This window comes from Monodon monoceros, unplaced genomic scaffold, assembly GCF_005190385.1.
Source record: "Monodon monoceros isolate NGI ecotype Baffin Bay Population unplaced genomic scaffold, NGI_Narwhal_1 Super_Scaffold_11, whole genome shotgun sequence".
In the NCBI taxonomy this organism is placed as follows: Eukaryota; Metazoa; Chordata; class Mammalia; order Artiodactyla; family Monodontidae; genus Monodon; species Monodon monoceros.
This window is the reverse complement of record NW_021703767.1, coordinates 84,117,951-84,144,735: the sequence shown is the minus strand read 5'-3', so window position 1 is coordinate 84,144,735 and position 26,785 is coordinate 84,117,951. Positions and strand designations below refer to the sequence as shown.

The window sequence follows — 26,785 nt, the reverse complement described above, 5'->3', positions numbered from 1 at the left end:
CCATCTTCGTTGCCGTTGTTGTTTATGATTGTGAGTGGAGAGGGAGAAGGCTTAAAAATGTTTGGGAAACCTTAGTAGAAATTCCATTTTACTCTTCTGTCTCCAATCTGGATACCACAGGTAGAAGAGTTACTAGTTTCATTCCTTATCCAGCCGGTGTTCAACTGGATAGGTAAACCAAAAAAATCAATTTAGGGTTCTTGGTTACAGAAACCTTAAATTCTCCCTTAGTGAAATCTATGATTTTAAATTTGATCTAAACTAAAACTACCTCACACATTTATTTTTATCGTAAATGTCTCTGTGATTTCAAATCACCAGTCTAGCAAATAAGAGACATTTACTGTCACAGTTGAATTATGGCCAAATAGGATTCTTGTAATCCAGAAAATCCATGGTAAAGTCCCAAATGGGTGAAATTGACATATTTTTAATTCTAGTAAGATATACTTAAGATAAAATTTGCCATTTTAACCATTTCTAAATATACAGTTCAGCGGCATTAAGTACAGTCACACTGTTATGCAGCCATCAATCACCACCATCTGTCTCCTGAACTGTTTGATCTTTCCAGACTGAAACTTTATACCCATTAAACACTAATGCCCTGTTCCTCTCCCCTCCCCAGCCCCCCTTGAATAAATGCCTGGCAAAGTACGAATTTGTCAACTCTTATTCCTTACATAAGAGGAATAAATTTAAAATCTCGTCCTTTTGTCACAGGCTACATTTCACTTGGTATAATGTCTTTAGTGTTCATCCATGTTATAGCATGTGTCAAAATCTCCTTCCTTTTTAAGGCTGAATAATATCCCATTGTACACACCACATTTTGTTTATCCATTCATCTGTCAATGGACACTTGGGTTGCTTCCACCTTTTGGCTATTGTGAATAATGCTGCCATGCACATGGGTTTACAAATATCTGTTCAAGTCTCTGCTTTCATTTCTTTTGAGTTTATACACAGAAGTGGAATTGTTGGATCATACAGTTATTCTGTGTTTACTTTTTTGAGGGGTCACCATATTATTTCCACAGGGGCTGCTAGAGGTGTATGTTGGAGTGGGAAATCAAGTTTGGGAGGTAATATAAGAGATGAGCTTCCTATAAGAGATGAACATCCTGTAGTAAAGTATTTGCAGATGATTTAAGATGTTTGGAGTCAAAGATCACTCTAAATTTTGAAGCCTGTAACTGGAAAGCCAGTTCCACCTCTGCAGTAAGCCAGAGTTCTTGGAAGCCCAGACTGGTCTGTTAGATGGCAAACTACCTTAAATCCTAAAATGAAAATTATGTAACATGATACAAAAAGTTAAAATTAAATTGTGTTTAGATCATGGACATTTTAAGTTATTCCCTCTCACCTTGCTTTGGTCTCTTAACAGTGTAAAATTATCTTGTCCTTATAATACCTTCGTATAGATGTATTTTATTCAAAGTCTATATCCAGGAAACAGTAATTCACAATTAAGTTTGTAGATTTGGTAAAATACGTTAAATCATTCTTCCCCAGAAGTACTGTGTACATCGGAACACGTAGCCAACAAAAATCACTTTGTGTCATAGAAAGTGTGTGACTGAAATAAAGCTTCTGTTCATTTATTTTAATGACAGTGCCATTGCAGTTTTGAATGCTTCTTTTTATGTTGTTTTTCATGGTTTTTGGTTTGTTTTGTAGCTTTTTTCTTTCTATTATGGAGGAAGTAGATCACACATAGGAATGATTAAATGTACAAATTTAATCACTGAACTCTAAAAATGTTTTCTTATGTTAAAGAAGTGTGACAATATTTAATTAAGGGACTGTAGTTTTAGTTTCTTCTTAGCTCTTATTTGTAATGCTCGTATTTTTCATAAAATCTTTGGGATTTTAAGAATAGTACAGAGGCTGGTATATTTGGTATGAAAATATAAAATGTTATGAGTTATTTCTAAGTACTGCTTTGTGCCAGAGACCAACATCTAAAAATTATAAGCTGTTTTCTGGTTTGGCTTCCCTAGGTTTCATCAGTTTACTGTTACAAAAGGAGTCTTTTTCAAATCAGTCCCATGTGTTTTCAGTTCTTTCCTTGAATGCCATCATGGGATTTTTTTTCCACCTTAAATGCTCATCCACTTTTTTTTTTTTTAATTTATTTTATTTATTTATTTTTGGCTGCATTGGGTCTTCGTTGCTGCGCTTGGGCTTTCTCTAGTTGCAGTGAGCGGGGGACCAGTTCCCCACCATGGCGCACAGTCCTCTCATTGCGGTGACTTCTCTTGCTGCGGGGCATGGGCTCCAGGCACGCGGGCTTCAGTAGTTGTGGCTCGTGGGCTCCAGAGCACACGCCCAGCAGCTGTCCTGCATGGGCCTAGTTGCTCCGCGGCATGTGAGATCCTCCCAGACCAGGGCAGAACCCGTGTCCCCCGCATTGGCCGGCAGACTCCCAACCACTGCGCCACCAGGGAAGCCCTGATCCCCTTTTTTTAAAAGTACCTGTGGTTTTTACATATGCTCATAAATCCAGACAGAAAAGAGGTTTTTAATTTCATACTTTTTTAGAGTTAATGAGAGTTGTTACTTTTAAATAGTTTAAATTTGTGTGCTTCCAAAAGCCTATACAGTTGACCCTTGAACAACATTGGGTTGAACTGTGCAGGTCCCCCTATATGTGGATTTCTCAGTAGTAAATACAACAGTACTGTAGGGCTGAATCTGAGGATGCAGAGGGCCAACTCTGAAGTTATACTCAGATTTTTGACTGTGTGGAGGGTCGACTTCTCTAACCCTGGAGTTGTTCAAGGGTCAGCTGTACTTTTTAGCAGGCATTAAAATAAAATCAGGGTGGGGACTTCCCTGGTGGTCCAGTGGCTAAGACTCTGTGCTCCCAATGCAGGGGGTCCAGGTTTAATCTCAGTCAGATAACTAGATCCCACATGCCGCAGCTAAGAGTTCGCATGCCGCAACTAAAGATCCTTGCGTGCTGCAGCTAAGACCTGGTACAGCCAAATAAATAAATGTTAAAAAATAAAAATAAAACCAGGGTGGCTAGAATAGCATTAATGTATCTCAGTTCCTTTATCCAGGACAAGATGAAACCATAGAAGAAAGGAGCAAGCTCTCCAGGGGTTCAGGGTGTGAATGGGTAGTCTGGGCTGAAAGTGTAATACATACCAGAGGTTTCTGAACCCTGATGTGTAGCCGTAGCCTAGTGATTAGGGAGTTCGGATTGTACAGTAGCATAGAATTGCTGATAATGCTTGTTAGAAATAGCATGAAACTATACTTGAACTTCACATTTATGGTATAGTTATACAATTAATTTTGATAAACTCTGTTTGTTTTGATTCCTGTTAAACAAAGTAGAGGTGTTATTGAAGCAACAATTCTCTGTGTCATTTTTAAAATATGGAATATTGAGGTGGGGAACTGATTATAAAAGCAAGACCTTAGATAAGTGGTTCTAACTTTCTTTATGTCATCAAAATCTGAGGAAAACTATTCTGTCATCAGCAAAATGCATGTATGGGAGTTCCCTGGTGGTCTAGTGGTTAGGATTTGGCGCTTTCACTGCTGTGACCCAGGTCCGGTCCCTGGTCAGGGAACTGAGATCCCACAAGCCGTGTGGCATGGCCAAAATTTAAAAAAAAAATCTTTAATGCACAGATATGCAAATTTGCCTACAATTTCAGAGATTCACAGACCTGCCCTAAGTCACTTTTCTCATTTTTGGACAGTTTTGTTCTTTTTAGTTCATGGCTACTTGAATTTGTGGCAAAGAAGTTGATGCTAATGAACTGAAGTTATAGCTTTAATTTCCATGAGAGACACTTAGCTGTACTTATACCGCAGTCACAAATATAAAATTTAACTATTTTGTGTGTGTAAAAAAATACACACACCCACATGTATATACATGCCATTGATTATAACATGATTGGATAAGGTCATTTTAATTAATCACTGGAAAAACAACTCAAAATGCTTAAGTGGATGTTATAGCATCTTCGGGAATAAGGAAAAACATACTATCATTATTCTCCTTTTGGTATTGTCATCTTATTTTAAATTATGATTTCTTGGAATATGGCGATGCTGAATTTAAAATTCAGTTTAATTTAAAACTGATTTTATTCTTGGAACATCTCAAAATATCTCCTTGAAATAATTGTAGAAATCTCAGGAGTTCCAAAACTTTAGTATGTGGTCACTGGTTCATCCAGGAGAGAGGGATGGAGAATGATGAGCATTTGCTTCCTGTAAAGTGCACGCATTTATGTATATAGTATATTAATTCTAGTAATGAATGAGAGGTTATAATGTAAACATCAGTATATTTTGGGGGAGGGCAATTGTTTTGTTTCTTTCTGTTTTAGAGATTTATTATTTTATTTATTTTTGGCTGCGTTGGATCTTTCATTGTGGTGCACAGGCTCTTCGTTGCAGCGCGGGCTTCTCTTTAGTTGTGCCATGCAGGGTTTTTTCTTCTCTGGTTGTGGCGCACAGGCTCCAAGGTATGTGGGCTCTGTAGTTGTGGCATGCGGGTTCCAGCGCGCGTGGGCTCTGTAGTTTGCGGCACACAGGCTCTCTAGTTGAGGCACACAAGCTCAGTAGTTGTGGCACATGGGCTTAGTTGCCCTGCAACATGAGGGATGTTAGTTCCCTGACCAGGGAGTGAACCCATGTCCCCTGGATTGTAAGGCGGATTCTTTACCTCTGGACTACCAGGGAAGTCCCTGTTTTTTGTTTCTTAACTTTAGATGTACATAGTAATAATCTTGGTGGGATTTAGCAAAAAATAAAATTTTATATCAGTGGTTCTCAGTCTCAGTTGTCTTGACATCTTCTTAAAGATTTGTATACTCTTTCAAACCCTCAAGTTTACTTTATTTTTCTTTGTCTCAGAAGTTTATATGCATGGGGTATGACTTAGTGTTATGTTAACATGGTTAGAGTGGATACAGAATAAATATGCTTCATGGAGTCTAATGCTTCTGTTACCTGTGTGTTCCTTTTGTTATTTTATGAATGTTACAGGCAAACTTCTGTGGACCATCTTTGAAAAACACATCCATAGACTACAGCAGTAGCATTCAAACTGTTTGTTCATTCATTTATTTATTGAGTTGGAGCATGTTATGACATGCTCGAGTATGTAACAAATCACATAATCTTTCATGGCTTAACATAGTGCTTAAACTCAGTAAATAGTTATTGATTGAATAAATGGTATATATCTTTTAAATGATTATGATATTCCAGATAGAGCAGTGAGTTCTGACTCTGATTTTGGAACCTGCCCTCTTTCTCCCATGAGTTATGACAGGGCACAGTTGTGAAATGTTTAAGAGAAAATTTATGAGGAAAATAAACATGTGTGCCACATTTTATCCTTAAACTGATTTTGAAATCGGATACATAATGGCACATCAACAAAATGTGGTCATCACTTTAAGTAGCATAAACAAATAAAATAAAACTTCATTTTTTAATGGAGTATACAAATATATTTAATTTGCACAGTTCTGTACTAGCTGTTTCTAAGATCACAAAATAAATTGTTTAAAACCATGAATAACAGCAGTTGAAACCCATATATAGCACTTCTAATATTCTGATGTGCTAAACAAAACATCCCTCTAGGTAATATGGGAATTTCCACTATTTGTGTGTGTCTGTGCTTAGTGGAAATTTTACAGGGATGCCGGTATCTATCAAAGGAGTCTTAAAGATTCACTTGCCACTCTGGAAAAGAGTACAATGCTGTAGGAATAAAGTATCAGTATTCTTGTCACCAGGGCAAACTTTTCCACTAGAGATCATTCCTAAATGTACCTTAATTGAGGGTCTTCTAAATTTGAGGCCAGAATTATAGCATATATCCATATTTCAGGGAGTAGATTGATAATGTAACTAGCGCAAAGAAATGCTTGTATGGAATGAATCTGGGTTATCCAATACATTTTATGTCCTCTGGGAACAAAGCCCTTTGAAACCGAGTTGATCTGCGTGTAAAATAAAATGTAAGCCTTTGTCCTTACATGTGGTAGGTGCTGACTAGGCCTTAGCTACACAGGACTTCCATATCACTGGCTAGGAATCTATCCTAAGAGAAAAGCAAGGAACCCCAGGAATGAAAGGGAAGGAAAGAAGCCTTGTCTTCAAGTGCTTCTGTAGGTCTTCTTGTGGTAGCATTTCTGACAGAGTATGGACTATTTTTCATTACCAGAGGTTATTACCTAGTTAGTTTGTATCTGAAGAAAATGTACCTGTTTACTTTGAAAGAAAAAAATATATGGCTTAACTCTTCTGATAATTAAATAGATTGAGCCTATATGCAGTTCAAGGCCAGTAATAATATGTGTAATATGGTCAGTTAAATAGAACCAGCAGTAAAGAATCATAACAACTAACCTTGTTGTCCATTATTTTTCTTTTGCTTGGCCTTAGGGTTTTGACCCACCACATCAAAGTGACACAAGAACTATTTACATAGCCAACAGGTTTCCTCAGTATGGCCTTTACACACCTCAGAAATTTATAGATAACCGGATCATTTCATCTAAGGTAAGAGCTAACACTTTTATTACTAAAACTGTGGGTTATGTACTATTTTGTTTTAAAAGGTGATTTGTTTGTATTTATAGCCTTAAAAATTCAAGGAAATGGTGGTTGGTAGATTTATCTTAACAAAAATTGTGAACTGTAAAATAAAAAGTTTCTGGTTGCTAATATCAGGTGGCCAGTATGCCCAAAATTACCCTTAGTTGCAATTAAACTAAGGCGCTAATATTTATACCATGTGCCAGACACTGTATTAGGTACTTCTCATATTATTTAATTCTTAAAACAACTTTAAGATAGCTTTAACAAAGTGTTGTTATACTCATTTTATATCAGTTTTTTCAATTGAAGTGCAGGGAAGTAATTTACCCAGGGATGAGATCGGAGTTTGAACTCAGTTCTGTGTGACTTTAAAGCCTCACTTCCTCCAGTTTTATCATTCTTCTATAAACATTTTATAGTACCAAGGAACCACTTCACTTTTACATATTTTTCCTTGGTTCATTTTTTCCTATGGCATTTTTAAGATGTCTTAGCATTATTCTATAATCTTCAATTTCAAAATAGACTATCTGATAGACTCTTCTCTCATGATGGAAATGTTTTCCATGCTGTCTAATATGATAGCCATTAGCCACATAGGGCTGTTCAGGCCTTGAAATGTGGTAATGTAACTGAGGAACTTAACTTTTAATTTACTTCTAATTTTTTTTAATTGTCAGTAGCCACATGTGACTAGTGGCACCTTATTGGACAGTGCAGTTATAGAGGATGTGAGTCAGAAACTGAGGGTAAGGTTCTCTCTGAGCATAGCTATTGCTTAATAGACCACCTTAAGAAGCATCTTTGTATTGCTCCTTCCCGCTCTTCCAGGGCGACTGATATTTTCTCTCTAATCCTGATCTCATTTTTCTTGAAGATGTTGTTTTAGGCCAATGGTTCCTTTTCCCTGTTCCTTTTTTCCAGGCTTTACATTATTTACAAATGCAACACACGCATTACTGACATCTCATTTTGGACAGTGGTTCTAAAGCAGAGGGCAGGAAGGGGAAATATCAGAATCTAGGGTAATAGAGGAGCTTTAGATTAATGATACAGTTCTTAGTAAGTGATGCAAGAAATAAAAGTCCTTCTTGAAAAAAATTTTTAAAACACTGGGTATAATTTATATACAATAAAATTCACTAATTTTAAGTGTATAATTTGATAAGTTTTGACAAATGTGTAACATGTGACCGCTGTCATCAAGATACAGAATATATTTGTCACTCCAGAAAGTTAGTAACCAGTCCCCCTCCTCCTCACCTTTAGCACTAGCAGCTGATCTGCCTTCTTTAACTATAGTTTTGTCTTTTCCAGAATGTCATATAAATACAATCATACAGTAGGAGTCTTTTGTGTCTGACTTCTTTTCACTTAACACAGTACTCTTGAGATTCATCCTTGTTGTTGCAAGTATCAGTTTCATTAGTTCATTTCCTTTTTAGTGCACAGTTTAACTGTCAGCCTAGGTTTGGATAGTTTATGTCCTGAATTTGGGTAATTTTCCTTGCATGGTTTCGCGATCAGTATTTTCCCATCAATTTCCAGCCACTTTTCTAGCCCTGAACTCTAGATCTCTGTGATATTTTGTTGATAAGGGGGTAGTTTTCCCCCACTGTTTGGCTGCTATAGCTGTGAGAGTTGGATATTATCTCCAGACTAAGAAGCCATAGTTTATCATTCATATTCCTTCCATTTGTAATTTTTTTGAAATTAAACTCTCTTCCAGTTTCTGTCTATATTTTGGCCATGTTCCAGAATTTTAATAGTTTGTTTTAATCTAGTTTTCATAATTCTTATCTGCTAGGAGTTCACAGTCTGCCAATACTGGAAGCTGAGTGTCCTGGAGAACTTCTGAGATTAACTATCTTTATGACTTTTCATATGCAGCAGTATGAAGTTTAATGTTTTTGACCACAGTTTCAAAAATGTAGATATTTAAATAAACATTGCCCTTTTTTCACACACTTGGAGACTTTCTCATTATTCCCTTATTACTTCCTTATTATTCCACTACCACTTTTTTAAACTTCCAAACCGGATTACCTGCTATTCCATGAATTCATGTTGAACTTCCCTACCACTGTGCCTTTGCTATGATTTTGTATTGATAACTGCAGTTTTTTAAAAGTAGATTATATGTTTTTGCAGAGAATGTATATTTCATGTTTTTGACCACAATTTCAAGAATGTAGATATTTATATAGACAGTGTCTTTTTTTTTCCTGACCACAATGAGGCTGGCTTCTCACTGTTCCCTTTTTACTACCTTTCTACTCCCCTATTATTTCCCTAAACTCCTTTCAGACTGTATATCTTCTATACCACAAAGCCACGATCAACTTCCCTCCTCGCTGCCTTTGTTCATTCTGTCTTTCCTTCCTGAAATGTTTGCCCCCTATTTTCAGCCTGCTGAGTGTTCCTCTCTTAACGCCTGTGTCAAATGTGACCTCCTTCATTAAATTTTTCTTTCTAATTCTTGAATTGCCTTCCCATTGAATTCTTTGTCTATTCCTTCTTTTACTTTATCTTTGAATATAGCTATTGATATATTGTTCTTAATCTCCTCTATTTAAATTAAACTTCTTCTCTTTGTTCCTCTTATAGTGTGTCTTACACATTGTAGATGCATGATATGTCTTTAATTTGCTATAGTAACTTCCTTATCTTAAATTTAAATTTCCTTGCAATATACCCTGAGAAAACCATAATTCAAAAAGAGTCTTGTACCACAGTGTTCATTGCAGCTCTATTTACAATAGCCAGGACATGGAAGCAACCTAAGTGTCCACTGACAGATGAATGGGTAAAGAAGATGTGGCACATATATACAGTGGAATATTACTCAGCCATAAAAAGAAACGAAATTGAGTTATTTGTAGTGAGGTGGATGGACCTAGAGTCTGTCATACAGAGTGAAGTAAGTCAGAAAGAGAAAAACAAATACCATATGCTAACACATATATACGGAATCTAAAAAAAAAAAAGTGGTTCTGAAGAACCTAGGGACAGGACAGGAATAAAGACGCAGACGTAGAGAATGGACTTATGGACACGGGGAGGGGGAAGGGTAAGCTGGGACGAAGTGAGAGAGTGGCATGGACATATATACTCTACCAAATGTAAAATAGATAACTAATGGGAAGGAGCCGCATAGCACATGGAGATCAGCTCTATGCTTTGTGTCCATCTAGAGGGGTGGGATAGGGAGGCTGGGAGGGAGACACAAGAGGGAGGGGATATGGGGATACATGTATATGTATAGCTGATTCACTTTGTTATACAGCAGAAACTAACACACTATTGTAAAGCAATTATACTCCAGTAAAGACGTTAAAAAAAAAAATTTCCTTGCAGAAGGTTTAATTTTATAACCATGTTTTTGTTTTCTTACTAATGTCAGACCTTAGGAGGAAAAAAAGTCAATGATAAAGTTGTATACATAGCTATAGAGAAGGTATACTTCTAGTTCATTTTTCTTGACTGTTATTACATAATAAATAAAACAATTTTAAAGCATAATGAATTATTTTTCTTAGAAGTTTTTTCATGTGTCTTAATATTATTCTTCTAGAGTGCCTCCTCTATGTGTGACAGGACAAATGCAGAATTTAGACTCATTCAATCTATTAATGTTTGTATTTCAGAAAACCCGAAAACAATAATTCCTAACATTTGTAAGCTAGCTTTCTTAAGAAATTTTTATTTATTCTCACTTTTTCCATTGTATTATTGAGCTAGCCAAAGAGAGCATCCTGAAACCAATTAATTTACTTTATTACCAACTTATATAGTTGCTCTTTTCAAGATTCTGAAAGATAAAATATATTGTCACTATTATATAGATTGATGTAAACATAGAACGTCAAGTTAATTCCTATAAAGTTTTATACATTTGATCTGGTGCTGAGGAAGTTGCATGGAAATACTATGACCCCTGTAGGGACAACTGCCTTTTTACCCCAGTGAAGATCAACTGGCAATGGTTTGACCCAGAATTACCACCTCATATGCACACGTTGAGCACTGACTTCTTCTGGTTCCAGGAAGTCTCTACCTCTCTTCTCTCTAGAGCCTTGAACATAGTTCCCAATCCCAGATTCTAGAGCCACTGGTGCTACCACTACCACAGGTAAATATGTTTCAGGTATCCCAGATTAGAACTGAAAATATAATTTCACCTAAGAAAGGAAGGTGTTAGGCATTGTACTATTCTTTATATACCCTTTGGTCAAATAGGCTTTTGTGGGCTCTTCTGGGAACCTAACCGTATTTATAAAATTGTTCATATGTGAAAGGATGTTTGAGGTCTTAAAAAACTGATTAAGGGAATTCCCTGGCGGTCCAGTGGTTAGGATTCCTCTCTTACTGCCGAGGGCGCAGGTTCAATCCTAGTCAGGGAACTAAGATCCTGCAAGCCGCACAGCACAGCCCCCAAAAAAAAAAAAAAAAAAAGAAAAGGAAAAAACTGATTAAGAAGCAAATTTCTGACGTACCAAAATTCAGAAATTAGAACCGTCTTTCATTGCACCAGAGAAAATCTTGAATTGGTCAGTGGTTGAATTGACCAATGGTTATTGGTCAATAGTTGAATTGACCAATGGTAATTGGTCAATAGTTGAATTGACCAATGGTTATTGGTCAGTAGTTAAATTGACCAATGGTTATTGCCTGACATCAGGAGAGTTATCTGGAAAAAAAATTCTTTTTCCAACCATGTTTATTTATCTACTCTGCTAAAGTTTTGATCTCTAGCTGTGTGCTCTAGTGTAACTGCGATAGAGCAGTAAATAAAACAGTGTCTCTAGGGATCTTAGATTCTACTGAGAGAATGGACATAGGGTAAAGTAACAGTGCTGTGAAGTGTTTCCCTGTTTCATGCATAAAGTTGTGTTGTGAATAGTGAGTGGCACAAGTAAAATTTGTACGATATTACCCTGCCCCCATAATATAGCATTATAGGCTTATAAACTGATGAATAATACAACAACAGACACACAGCAGTTAATATGAGCCAGGGTCTGTTGTAAGTGCTTCATAAATATATTAGCTCATTTAATTTTTATAACAACCCTGTACAGTATGATTGTTATTATTGTCCTCATTTTATAGAGGCACAAAGTGAAGTACAAAGAGATTAGGTCCAAGGTCACTAAATGACCTTGGATTAGGATTTAGGCCACAGCAGTTTAACCCTTTACCATCTATGTTCGTAACCATTATACTCTGCTGTCTTTAAAAATTGACATTGTGACAGATTTTCATATCCTTTATGAGATTTTCTTGATGGTTATACCAGTGATCACTTACCTAAAGTAATTTTTAATCTTTTTCACATTCTAGTTTATTTTTCCGTATCCCATGCTTAATGGAATAACTGAATAATTATACCATTTCCTCTGTTTCTGAATAAATAAAATATAAAATAAATAAAATATAATATAAATTTAATAAAATTTAAAATAAATTGAATCCAGTGTTAGCATTTCTATCAACTCTTAATTCATCTTCAGCATTAGGTTCAGTCTTGTGTAACCAAAAACCAAAATCAGTTATTAAAATATTATTTTAGATCTGCCATCTCCAACTTCTAAAAAACTAAGAATTTAATAGCAAAATTGATGGGTTCCAGTTTATCTCATTTTTAAAAATTATACTAAAATTGCCAATAAATAGTAAAAGACAGAAAAAAAATAGAATAAAAGCCCTGAAACTCTAAAAACCAGATAGTTTTTGTAGCATTGAGAGTTACATGAATTTGTCTAAGGGCTTAGTAAATCTGATACTACTTTTCTTGTTATTATATGTATATAGTATATATTATTTTAAAATATTAACTTATTGATCTTTTTTTTTCTTTTTTTTTTCCTTTTTTTTTTTTTAGTATACTGTGTGGAATTTTGTTCCAAAAAATTTATTTGAACAATTCAGAAGAGTGGCAAACTTTTATTTTCTTATTATATTTTTGGTTCAGGTAAGCTTTATCACTTCATAAATTGTTAAGTTTATAGACATGGGTTCTAAAAATATATCTTCAGGGAAAAGTTATATTGCATTCTAAATCATTTGACTGTGGGACCATTTTTTTTTTTTGCAGAGCTTCCCCATTGTATTCACTGAATACAATGATTTAAACAGCATCAAGATGTCTGAAAAATAGCCAGTGAATTTTAAGATTAATTGTATTTTGTTTTATCACTGATTGCTATGGTGCTGATAATCATAATCAAAGCCAAGAAAATAACATCATCCTTTCAGATGTTCTGCCTCGGACATAAATATTTTGGCTTTTAATATACAGCACATGTTTTTGGCACATTTCTGCCTATGGAACCATCTTTGTACAAAGTAAATCTTTCTTTGGCTTTTCTTTTTTTTAATTTAAATTTTACTTTTATTTAAAAATGTTTTTAATTGTAATTTTTAAGAATCCCCGTGACTATTGATTTTTCTGCAGGAGACTATTTTCTTAAGCTAAATCTATGTTCATTATAAGCTGTTTGACAGTTTCTTGATTTTCACATTGTGCTTTTTTTCCTAATGTCAAAATATCAAGAGAACAGCTTATGAAACTTGAGTATAAATCAGGATTTAAAATAAGTGTCATTTTCTTTTAAAGAGGTTATTCTTTTCTGATAATACCTTGGCAGTGTCTTCCAGTGTGGCATTGAATTTTTGTATAAACTCTGAACTTTTCTCTCCATAGAACCTGGGCTTTCAAAAGAAAAAAACTTGTGAAGTAGTCACTGTAAAGCTTGAGGAAACTTTTTTTTTAATTGCTTTGCTTCATGAACAGAAAAGGAACTTCTGATTTTTTTTCATCAATAGAACTTCAGCTTGGTTTAGTTGGAAAAATGAGAAATTTATACTTACTATGTCCATGTAACATGCATTTGTGAAATTATTAGCTAAGATAAGGAATTCAGCTTGTGTGTGGAGTAGAACAAATTTAATTGGCCTACCCAGAGTAAAGGAATATTAATAAATCGTTAGACCCATGTTCTAAATAACCAAATATAATTACTACAAATGTTTCTTTTCCAGCAGTTTATTGAAACCTCAGTTGTATGATTTAGATAATTGCAGCAGCATTTTGCAAGTTGTACCCTTCTGGCTCCGCTAGGTGTAACAAAATCACTTGTAGAAAGAAACCCTTTCCCTAGTCACGTTTCTTGTTCTCTCTCCCTAAGTGGTGAGTTTATGCTGGATCCCAGGGTAAAAACTGACAGACTTTACAGCGTTTCTCAGGATGGGCAAAGAAATGTGAACTGAGATTCTGAGCAGCTATAGCTCCCCTCCAAGGCAAATACCAAGGAAGACCTTAAGTACTCTGTGCTAAGAAAGCAGAGACTGAGTCCACCCTAGCAGTATTTGTGGGTATGCAATAGATTTAGGTATTCTACTAACCCCATATAAAAGCCATCAAAGTGAACTTGTGAAACTGTGAACTAAACTACACTCACTGCGTAGTCTCTCTCTCATGTTGTTTTTTCATCTGGACCATGATACATGTTTTGTATAATGTTTTCAGATTTCCCAATAATTATGAGATTCTAGATGTTAATAGTGTGATGTGTACAATGTAAAATATACTCTGCCTTCTCTGTTTTTTAATCCAGCTTATGATTGATACACCTACCAGTCCAATTACCAGTGGACTCCCGTTATTCTTTGTGATAACAGTAACTGCCATAAAGCAGGTATGAAATACTTTGTATTGTTATTTTTCTCCCAAGTCATTCAGAAGTTGCTTAATATTTCCACTCCAAAGTAAGATTTATTGTTGTGAAAATAATTTTCATAAGAAGAAATTTATTTGATTCTGCCTATGGTAAAATTAAACTGAATTAAGCCATCGTTATCAGGTACCTGGTGACTGATGGGATGATTACAATTGTTAAAATACGTCGTTCCTTTGATACACCTAGGGAGCATCCAAAAACAAGCATTTTATATGTACAAACCAATTCATATATGAAACAGATTAATTATTATAATCATCTTTGCAGAGTTTGGTCGTATTTAAAGGAAATACAGTTCAAAGGGGATATGTTTATAAGGAGCGGAACATGTACTTCTGGCACGAACATTTCTGAATAAGAATTATACAGTGCTTTCCTACTTTTTACAACTTCCTCTGGTGAGGTCGATTTTTATGTAAAATAGTATTCTAGGGGAAATAGCTTCAACCAGATCTTGAATTGATATTAAAATGTAGGTATATTGTGCTTCCCTGGCGGCGCAGTGGTTGGGAGTCTGCCTGCCGATGCAGGGAACGCAGGTTCGTGCCCCGGTCCAGGAAGATCCCACGTGCCACGGAGTGGCTGAGCCCGTGAGCCATGGCCGCTGAGCCTGAGCGTCCGGAGCCTGTGCTCCGCAACGGGAGAGGCCACAACAGTGAGAGGCCCGCGTACCGCTAAAAAAAAAAAAAAAAAAAAAAAAAAAATGTAGGTATAGAAGAACAGTATTATTGGATAAACATGACAAGAAGTTTAAAAATTCCTAGAAATGTCATGTTTATATACTACCACTTCTCAAAATATCTTTGAGAAGATATTGGGCCAGAGGCTCAGTTATACAGAACTGAACCCTTCCTCCTGAAAGGGAGTTAATTTGAATTTTCTTGTGTCAGTATGATAAATATTCATTATATAAGATTTAGGGATAAGGTGGAAATTGACATGGAAACAAAATTGGAAAACATTTTATAATTCTGAGATGTAGTATATTTATTACTTACATGATATGGGTAAGGGGAGTCTGTAGATTAACAGTTGCATTATTTAGTGTGTCAGAATATCATGCTACCGTTCTAAGTTTGATTTCCCTATATTCAGTGTTCTGTTGGAGATGAGAATTCGTGTAAGTCAGTAAGCATCCACATCACTTAATGCAATTACATATTTACTTGGCTTTTTAGATGTCATTTATTTTATCAAAGTAAGACACATTTGTCCCTTGGACCTCTTTTCTATATATAGTTTCCTTTTTGGTGATTTCTTCCAATCTAGTGGCTTAAGGTACCATTTATATGTTGATGGGTCTCAAATTTACATGTATCCTGAAACTATGCTCTGAACTCCAGACACACATATACAACTCTTTGTGCTTGGAAATACAACTGTTTCCACTTGGATATCTTAGGTTTTTCCTGACCTCTGTGTCACTCTCTCCTTTCCTGCTCTGGTCTTTTTGCTTCATATCATTTTTGCCTACCTATGGTTCTATTGAATAAATGCTTGTTTATTAGTTTGTCTGTCGTCTTCATTTGAATGTTTCGTTCTATGAGGGCAGAGACTTTGTTTTATATTACTAGTTTATTACCAGTGACCAGAACAAGGCTGTGCACATATTTGGCCTTCAATAGATATTTGTTTGATAGGTGAATAAATGAATGAATGAATCTCTTGAATATTTTTAAGGCAATGTTAAATGTTGTAATATTTCTTGCCCTGGTTTATACTTTAATATGAATGAAGTTGTTAGATTTTTTTTTTTTTAACTTCTTCCAACTATATTTGCAAATTGTTTTCTCTTTAGTTGTGTAATGCAAGATATAGTGCTCTGGTAAATATCATAATCTTTGTCCTGTATGAGCTTAAAACGTATGAAGTAGAGAAGGTAAGACCAAATACAAAAATAATTATAGTTTAATAAGATCATAGAAAGAGCCAGTGAGCTGTAGGTATTCAGAGAAAGGGTGGAACACTTCATCTGGATAATCAAGGAAGGCTTCATGGAAGAAATATTATTAGAGATGAGACTTTGGAATATGGATAAAATGATAGTTGGTAAAGAAGGTGAGATAGAAACAAACAACTTGAGCAAAGGCTTAACTGGAAGAAAAGGCAAGACTTATTTTAGGGAATGACATATCTGACTAATGTTTGACCCTGTGTAGGAATGTACTAAAAGATAACATACTGGAAATGGATGTTGGTACTAAATTAAAGAGGCTGGAAGACTCTTTGAGAGTTGTCAGGAGGGGTTTGAACAGGATAGTGAATTAAAACAGTGTTTTGGAAAGCTTAATCTGGCAGTGACATGTAGGATGAATTATAGTTTGTGAACTTCTGTTTAAAAAGATTTTAACTGTATGCCTCCCCAACTGTTTAGAGTTGTTGCTGATATATATTTGGATTTTGGGAGACAAGTGTATCTACACAAAAGAATAATAGTAAGCAAGATATGAAAGGTAATTAGGAATGTAAGAACAACAGAGTCTGAAGAATCAAGGGAAACAACATTTTCCAGGGTAGGAAACATCAAGAAATGGTCTCTAGAGTTTTCAATTGAAAAATCAGAAATTTTGTTAGCACTTGAAATCCCTGCACTATAAAATCGCTGTGTAACTGCTAAAAACAAAACAAAACAAATTTTTAAAAAATCAAAATAAAACCCTAAGTAAATCTGCTTATGACTGCTCTTGTGAAAAAGCAGTCTATTTTGTATCATAGATTGTATGTAATGATACTTTTTCATTTGTACTTGTGAGCCAAAGATTTCTAATACATTTTTGTTTTAGTTTAAATTTGTCAATGGAAGTAAATGGAATGATAACTTCAGAAAAAGATAATTTTAAAGTTATTGCTTTATTGATGTCATCTGACTATAAAAGTATGCTTTTTGACAGTTTCAGGAACGGTATTTTGACTCTCAATTAAATTTCTCTAAAATTGACATACCACATGTTAAATTGAGCCAGCATAATTTGTGTCTTAAAAATGCTTTCCCAAAAGGATTCTCCCTGAAAAGCATAGACCTTCAGAGCAATCTTTAGTATTTGTTTTATATTTTATAATGTAATAGTTTTAGGTAATAGATGCACATAGTTTTAAAAAATGGAAACAGTATAAAATAACATATAGGGACTTCCCTGGTGGTCCAGCAGTTTAGACTGTGTGCACCCAATGCAGGGGGCCTGGGTTCAGTCCTTGGTCAGGGGACTAGATCCCACATGCCACAACTAAAGATCCTGCATGCTGCAACGAAGATCCCGCATGCCGCAACTAAGACCCAGCACAGCCAAATAATTTTTTTTTTTAACATCTGTATTGGAGTATAATTGCTTTACAATGGTGTGTTAGTTTCTGCTTTATAACCAAGTGAATCAGCTATACATATACATATATCCCCATATCTCATCCTTCTTGTGTCTCCCTCCCTCCCACCCTCCCTATCCCACCCCTCTACTCTAGGTGGTCACAAAGCACCGAGCTGCTTTTTACTTTTGGTAGTGTATATATGTCCATGCCACTCTCTCACTTCGTCCCAGCTTACCCTTCCCCCTCCCTGTGTCCTCAAGTCCATTCTTTATGTCTGCGTCTTTATTCCTGTCCTCCCCCTAGGTTCTTCAGAACCTTTTTTTTTTAATTTCTTTTTTTAGATTCCATATGTATGTAGCATACGGTATTTGTTTTTTTCTTCCTGACTTACTTCACTCTGTATGGCAGACTCTAGGTCCATCCACCTCACTACCAATAACTCAATTTCATTTTTTATGGTTGAGTAATATTCCATTGTATGTATGTGCCACACCCTCTTTATCCATTCATCCGTCAGTGGACACTTAGGTTGCTTCCATGTCCTGGCTATTGTAAACCAAATAAATAAATAAATAAATTAATTAAATAACATATAGTAAAAGTCTCTTATGCTCCTATCCCTTAGTCTCCTAGTTCTCCTCCCCTGAGGGAGCCATTATTTGTACATTAGTCCAGGTATCTATACAAAGTGTTCACATTAGTAAGCATATATTTTTCACAAATGATAGCATAGACTACAACACATTCTGTACCTTACTTTTATCACTTAATGTTACTTCTTAGATATCATTCCACTGTCTATACTTGTGCTATACCTCTGAGTGCTTGAATTTTCTCTAAAATAGCATAAGTCTTCTCCAGTGGATAAAGCTCCACGCTCCCAATGCAGGGGCCCTGGGTTTGATCCCTGGTCAGGGAACTAGATCCCACATGCATGCCGCAACTAAGGAGCTAGTGAGCCACAACTAAGGAGCCCACAAGCCACAACTAAGGAGCCCTCCTGCCACAACTAAGACTCAGTGCAAGCAAATAAAAAATAAATATTTTTTTAAAATTACCACTCTTTAACATTTAATCAAAGGATTCTTTGTGAAATGCTTATGTTTCCTCTTTTTTATATAAATTTATTTATTTATTTATTTTTAGCTGCATTGGGTCTTCGTTGCTGTGCGCAGGCTTTCTCTAGTTGCGGCGAGCGGGGGCTACTCTTCGTTGCAGTGTGTGGGTTTCTCATTGAGGTGACTTCTCTTGTTGCAGAGCACAGGCTCTAGGTGCACAGGCTTCAGCAGTTGTGGCTCATGGGCTCAGTAGTTGTGGCTCACAGGCTCTAGAGCGCAGGCTCAGTAGTTGTGGCACACGGGCTTAGTTGCTCCACGGCATGTGGGATCTTCCCAGACCAGGGCTTGAACCCGTGTCCCCTGCATTGGCAGGCAGATTCTTAACCACTGCACCACCAGGGAAGTCCCTAAATTTCAGAACTTTTTGAAGACACAGGGATAGAAGAAATCTGGTAATGAGAAAGTGAACGGTGAAAAAAAGGCCCATTAAGGTGACATAGAAGGAGCCTCCTGTAAGGAAACTGAGGAGGAGTAATTAGAGAGATAGTATGAAAACCAGGAACATGTATGTGATGAAAACCAAGAGAAAAGAGTGTTTCTAGTAGTGATGAATGTCAAATACCTGAGTCAGGTAGCCTAACGTAATTCTAATGAATGATATCTTTGAGGGAAATTTTTATGTTTCTTTTTCTCATTTGATAAAAAGTATCTTCTAATACTAAGAGGGGCATTTTTTTTATTCTTTTGATGTTTACAGGGATATGAAGATTGGTTAAGACATAACTCAGATAATGAAGTAAATGGAGCTCCTGTTTATGTTGTTCGAAGTGGTGGCCTTGTAAAAACTAGATCAAAAAACATTCGGGTATGCACTTAGTAAATAATAGAAATCAATAATACTTTGAAATCACAAATTCTCTGATTGTTTTAGTTAAAAGTCTGCTTTCCTACATTAAAATATTATGATAGACCACTTGTTTAGAACTCACTAAAATTAAGTTTTTGCCTTTTAAAATCTGTATATCCACTTTTCCCCAAAATTCTTCATAGGTGGGTGATATTGTTCGAGTAGCCAAAGATGAAATTTTCCCTGCAGATTTGGTGCTTCTGTCCTCAGATCGACTTGATGGTTCTTGTCATGTTACAACTGCTAGCTTGGATGGAGAAACTAACCTGAAGGTTTGTACATGCTTATGTTTGAGTGTCGCTCTTGGTGAACAAAATGTCTTTGGATTATAGTAATATTTTCCTTTGGTTAAGGTAATAAAGTTTGACCTGATAAAGGAGAAATGTTTTAAATTACTGAAACTTTTTAAAAGTTAAGTTTTTTTTTTAAAGAAATAATGTTATTATACATTTACTTCAAGGGGAGCCTCACATAATTTAGTCAAGTTTAAGAAAAGCGAAAAGTGTTTTTAGGAAAAAAATAATCTTCTAATACATGGTGCTTTTTTAGATAACGGGACACATTTACATTTTTCTCAATTTTCTAAGTATTAATACAATCAAGGATTTTATTTGATACACTTTTTTCCCCCTATTAAATTTTTTATAATAAACTTAGAGCAGTAATGATTGTTAACACAGACTTAATTTCCTGGTATGCAAATGTCCTCTGTAGACAGGTAATCACAGTAACTCCTTTTACTACTTGTTATTTTACATTCTTCTTTCTCTTCTGCCATCTAGCTAAGTGATCTCAGCTACAGAATGCTGTAATTTCATATGTAAAAGAGGTTTGAAATAAATGTTATCTAAAGTCCCATGTAGATCTCGAAACTGCGATTTAATTTTTCTGTTTTTCAGACCCATGTGGCAGTTCCAGAAACAGCAGTATTACAGACAGTTGCCAATTTGGACACTCTTATAGCTGTGATAGAATGTCAGCAACCAGAAGCAGACTTGTACAGGTATGGTGTGATAATCACCATGCTCATTTTAAGTTCTGTTTACAGATTTCATTTGTACAATGATAAACGTGCACTGAGATAGTTAGCTAATTGACATTATTGGGGGGAGCAAGGTGGGAGATCAGTTAAAGGGGAAAAAAGCTAAAAGCAGAATTTGCCAGAATTCTAAGCCAAAGTATTCATTCAAAAGCCATGCTTTTATTCACGTGTTCTTTCCTATTACCTTCTACTTTAGTATGAATTGGCTTTATAACAATAGCAATAAACTTTATAACTATAATAGTAGTTACAACAGAAATAAGATTATTTCCTTAGAAGAAAATAATCTAATGGTGTGTGTGTGTGCGTGCGTGTGTATATATGTGCTCCATGAAGGCAAGGGCCATGTCTTTATGTTCAATAGGAACTAACTCCTTTTAACATTACAATTTACTAAATATTAATACAGTGTAAGTCATCTTTCAGTGAGTGCTGTGCTAATTATTGTGATCTATGGAATGGAAACAACTTTTTATTATTAAAGACTTCCATGAGAAACTACTCATTTTTACTCAATAACCGGTGATAGAATATAAATTATAACCACATTGTAAAAATTACCCTCAGCTTCTTGTCATATTCTCCATCTCCATTTGTTGGTTGAAATGTTTTAAAATCTTATCACTAGTCATTGGATTTTTCAGATGTCTTACATATCTTTATTCTGGATCCATATATTTATAATGGAGTTTTCTCTATGTGATACTATAAAAATCTTGCATTTTCATCAAAGTCAAATATGGATACAATATGGAGTTTTCCAATTAACTGTAAAAATTTGGAGTTCTATGCTTTAAGAGCATTTAAATTATAAGATAGATTTAACTGTGAAGAATTTAGTACTTTAAGAGTTCTCTATTGCTGTTATTTCCAAGTCTCAGACAAGGGTGAATTATTAAAAGATTAGTATTAAAAACTAGAAAATGATGCAGCATTAAGAAAGCATAAGATTAATATGAGATCAAATGTAACTAATGCTTTGGTGGGTGGTTTTACATTACTTGGAAAATGGGGAGAAAGTTTAAAAATATTTTTTTTAAATAAGAAATAATTCACTGTTGAATATAAGGTATTCCTCTTTATTTTCTCTTTTCCTCTTCCTTACTGAAAGTATATGGGTTTTTTAAAATACAAATGTAATTACTACAGAAGACTTTTGTAATAGAAAAATAACTCATAATTAATTATGCCACTACTTTAAAATTTTTATTGCTGTTTTTATTCATTCATTCAACAAATTATTGTTGAACACCTTTGTGCTCATTATGATAAGTGATAAATAAGATTAATAAGCACAGTTTCCATCCTTGAGGAACTCACAGCTGTAAAGATATTTTATATATCTCTGACTGTATTTTTTCAGTTTACTGTACTATACTATATGCTATTTATAAGGGAAATATCGATGTTTAAAATTTTTAATGTCCAAGTAGGAGGAATGCTTAAATGGCTTTATGGTATAGATGTAAGATGAATTAGGTAGGTAATAAAAATGATGCTTTCAAAGAATTTAATGACATAGCAACATACTGAAATACAATGTTGAATAAAATGTTATAGAGCTGTAGTCTCATATGATCCCAATTATATAAAAAGAAATATGTATGTATGTGTATTTGATAGGTCGTTAAGTAGTTAGATAGAAAAAATAAATAGGTATAGAGAGAAAGAAAAACCTAGAGGAATTACATGTCAGAATGTTAGTATTTATTTCTTGGTGGCACGATTTCAGCTGCTTTTTAATCACCTTTTTTGTTCTCGATATTTTCTAATATTTCTTGAAAGAATATGATGGCCTTTGTGGTTTTTTTAAAGTATTTTCCATCTTACTACACAGTATTCGTAATGATCTTTTTTAATGGCTGCATAATAGTCTAAGTAAACGTACTAGAACCTAACGGTTCCCCAGTCATTCCATACTTAACTCTTCCATTGTTTTGCTATTAGAAATATTGCATGACACCTTATTACATGTAAGTTCACCAACTCAGAATCCAGTAGTTAGATAGTTCATCATTCCCTCCTCTTTGATACAACTTGTTCACTTGGCTTCCAAGACATCTCCCTCTCTTGATTTTCCTCTTACTTCAGTAGTCCCTCCTTCTCAATCTCTTTGGCTGATTTCTCCTCTTCTCTGACTTCTTGATGTTAGAGTGCCCCAGGACTATCCTCAGTCCTCTTCCCTCCTCTACCTATACCTTTCACTATCTGAACTCACTCTTTGTGATCTCATCCTGGCTGATGGCTTTCAAAACCATCTATATGCTGATGACTCCAAATTTATATCTTAATCCCAGATTTCTTCCCTAGTCTTCAGATTCTTATATCCAACTTCCTGTTCCACAATTCCACTTGGATATTTAGTAAAAAATATCAAATTAATCACGTTGAAAACTGAATTCCTGATCTTTCCTCCAGAAGTTTTTATGCTAACGGCCTTTCCCATTTCAGCTGATGACAGTCCATCTTTTCAGTTGTTCCGGCCAGAAACCTTGGAGTCAGCCATGACTCCTTCATCCCCTCTCTGCTCACCTCTTCTCACCTCCTCTGCCACATCTCATCCCAATCCATCAGAATATCTTATTGGTTTACCTTCAAAACACATCCAAAACCTGACCATCTTTCACCCCCTTCTCTGCTACTAAATTGATCCAAACCAGCATTATCTTCTGCTTGGATTACTGCTATCAAAGGCTTCCTTACTGGTTTTTCTGCTTTTACTCTTCTTTCCCTTGCAGTCAGTCTGTTCTCACAAAAGCAGCCAGAGTCATCCTTTTTAAATGTAAGTCAGATCATGGCATTCCTCTGCCCAAACCTTACAATGGCTTTTCTGTCTCACTCATATCTTTATAATGATCTTACTGATTGCCTCCATCCCCAGCTGATCTCTGATCTAATTTTTGACCCTTCTCCCTCTTGCCTCACCCTCCAGCTACACTGGCCTCCTTATTTTCCCTTGAAAATGCCATATCCACTTCTACCTTTTCACTAGCTGTTCTTTATCTAACTCCTTTACCACCTTCTAGTCTTCGCTTAAAATCACCTCTTCAGTGAGGCCTACTTTGACTATTTAATACTGTGACTTAATCCTTCTTACCCTCTCCTGCTTTTTTTAATAGCACATAATACCTTCTAGTATACTATGTAATGTACTTATTATGTTTGTTGCTTATTATCTCCTTCTCCAACTAAATTGTAAATTCAAGGACAGACATCTTTGTGTGTTTTGTTCACTGATGTATCCCAAGCACCTAGAACAGATCTGGCATATAGGAGGCCTTACTACATGTTTGTTGACAGTTGAAAAGAATAAATATCTGTATGGACTTAATTTTATGCACTTAAGTTTTTCCTTTTATTGAATTCTGTGATATATGCAGCTAAGATTTGTGTGTGTTACAATTCACTTAACTATTGAATTGAAATACCTAGAACAGAATAGACACTCAATAAATATCTGTTGAATGAGTAAATGAATGATAAGAGTTCCACAGTATTACTTAATCAAAGGATTTGAGAACATTTTTATTGCCCATTTATTCATCATATATTGAGTGCCTCCAATAACTGAGGCATAGTGCTAGATACTGGGAATGCAGCAGTAAGGAAACAGTGATAGCTCCTGACTCCTAGAGTTAATAATCTAATACTAGATTATTCCCTAAGAACAGACAGAGCTGCAAAAGTGGAATTATTAGATTAAAACCCTAATCGAATTTGGCCTTTATTAAACCTACTGACACGTTACTTTCCAAAAACATTGGATTAATTTTTATTGCTATGAGCTAAGTATAAGTTTATGAGGCTTATTATTGTTTCAAAATGTTACAAGTATGAAGTTTTGTTTTTCGTGTTTTTTACAATTTATTTATTTATTTTTGGCTGCGTTGGGGCTTCGTTGCTGTGCGCGGGCTTTCTCTAGTTGCAGTGAGTGCGGGCTGCTCTTCGTTGCAGTGTGTGGGCTTCTCATTACGATGGCTTCTCTTGTGGCAAAGCACAGGCCCTAGGTGCACAGGCTTCAGTAGTTGTGGCACACAGGCTCAGTAGTTGTGGCGCACAGGCTTAGTTGCTCTGCAGCATGTGGGATCTTCCCAGACCAGGGCTCAAACCCGTGTCCCCTGCATTGGCAGGCAGATTCTTAACCACTGTGCCACCAGGGAAGTCCCTAGTATTAAGTATTATAGTTTTAAAATTTTTGCTGATTTTGTAGATAATAGTTTTATAGTTTTAAAACTGGTTTTAATTTACTGTTTTACTAAAAAGGCTGAGCAGGGAGTTCCCCGGCAGTCCAGCGGTTAGGACTCGGCGCTTTCACTCCCGGGGTCTGAGTTCAGTCGCTGGTTGGGGAACTAAGATCCTGCAAGCCATGCAGCACGGCCAAGAAAAAAAAGGAAGGAAAGAAAAAAAAGAAAGGCTGAACATTTTTCTGTGTTTATTAATTTTTCTCCTTTGAATATTGTCAGTTCCTTCCCAGTTACCTATTAGTTAACAGTGGTTACATTATTTCCCTTTTTATTTTTCTTTAAATAAATTTATTTATTTACTTACTTAATTTTGGCTGTATTGGGTCTTTGTTGCTGCACACGGGCTTTTCTCTAGTTGCGGCGAGCGAGGGCTATTCTTCGTTGTGGTGCACGGGCTTCTCATTGCGGTGGCTTCTCTTGTTGCAGAGCACGGGCTCTAGGTGCACGGGCTTCAGTAGTTGTGGCTGGCGGGCTCTGGAGCGCACTCTCAGTAGTTGTGGCGCACAGGCTCTAGAGCGTAGGCTCAGTAGTTGTGGTGCACGGGCTTAGTTGCTCTGCCGCATGTGGAATCTTCCCGGACCAGGGCTCAAACCCTTGTCCCCTGCATTGGCAAGTGGATTCTTAACCACTGCGCCACCAGGGAAGTCCACATTATTTCCTTTTAGAAAACTCTAACAGCTTATTGAGGAGAGGCTAGAGTACGGTTAAGAAATTATCTCTGCCCAACCACTGGAAGAAATAAAAACTAGGAGAGTCTTCTGTTTAGGTACAGCCTCTAGCAGGTGCCTATTTCACAGTATTCTCCATAGTCTCTTTCCTTGGCTCCTTTGCTCTTTTTGTTCTTTCTTTTTAATTCTTTCTATTCTCTTTATTTTTTGTAGACTCCAACTCATCAGTTCCACTTCTAGGAATTTTTCCTAACAAAATAATGATATTCTGCTTTTAGAAATATATCTTGGGCTTCCCTGGTTGTGCAATGGTTGAGAGTCCGCCTGCTGATGCAGGGGACATGGGTTCGTGCCCCAGTCTGGGAAGATCCCACATGCCGCGGAGCGGCTAGGCCTGTGAGCCATGGCCGCTGAGCCTGCGTGTCCAGATCCTGTGCTCCGCAACGGGAGAGGCCACAACAGTGAGAGGCCCACATACTGCAAAAAAGAAATATATCTTAATGCAAATGTGAAAAGATATGTACACTGGCTTGTTTGGGGCTGTATTGTTTAGACTATCCATTAAGTTGGGAAAAAACCTAAGCTTCTGTCAGTAGTGAATTACTTAAATAAATTATGCAGTGACCCCAAAATACAATGCTATGTGTGGCCATTAAAAGTAATGATGTGGATCTGTTTTTTTGTGGGTTTTTTTTTGCGGTACACGGGCCTCTCACTGTTGTGGCCTCTCCTGTTGCGGAGCGCAGGCTCAGCGGCCATGGCTCACGGGCCTAACCGCTCCGCGGCATGTGGGGTCTTCCCAGACCAGGGCACGAACCCGTGTCCCCTGCATCAGCAGGCGGACTCTCAACCACTGCGCCACCAGGGAAGCCCTGAATCTGTATTTTTCACAGGACATGTTAAGTGGGGAGAAAATATTACCAACAGTATTTATGATATGATCCCATTTTTGTTTTTAAGATACATACATATTTATATGTGCATGGAAAAAGAGCCTGGAAAACATACCTCAAAATATTAATAATGTTTTATTTGAGTAGTGGGGTTACTGATGATTGTTGTTCCCTTTTTGTCGTCTTTTTACATCGTCTGAATCATTTTATAAAGTATGTGTATTTGAGTGTATTCAGTCTTTATAATCAGTAAAGAATAATAAAGCTCTTTTCCATTTTGAAACAAATCATAGTGTGGGTTTGGAGAAAGGGCTATGGAAAGTGCAGAATGAGTTAATCC

General features: G+C 36.0%; 1 protein-coding gene across 1 annotated transcript in view; it reads left to right on the top strand.

The window, feature by feature from the left end:
• ATP11B (ATPase phospholipid transporting 11B (putative)) overlaps positions 1–26,785 on the top strand; it is a 121,248-nt gene that overhangs the window by 16,541 nt on the left and 77,922 nt on the right. The window contains exons 2-7 of the mRNA XM_029214120.1: positions 6,433–6,549; positions 12,473–12,562; positions 14,208–14,288; positions 19,449–19,556; positions 19,742–19,870; positions 20,498–20,601. Coding sequence (XP_029069953.1) covers positions 6,433–6,549; positions 12,473–12,562; positions 14,208–14,288; positions 19,449–19,556; positions 19,742–19,870; positions 20,498–20,601 — 629 coding nt within the window. The remainder of the gene's footprint in view (positions 1–6,432; positions 6,550–12,472; positions 12,563–14,207; positions 14,289–19,448; positions 19,557–19,741; positions 19,871–20,497; positions 20,602–26,785) is intronic.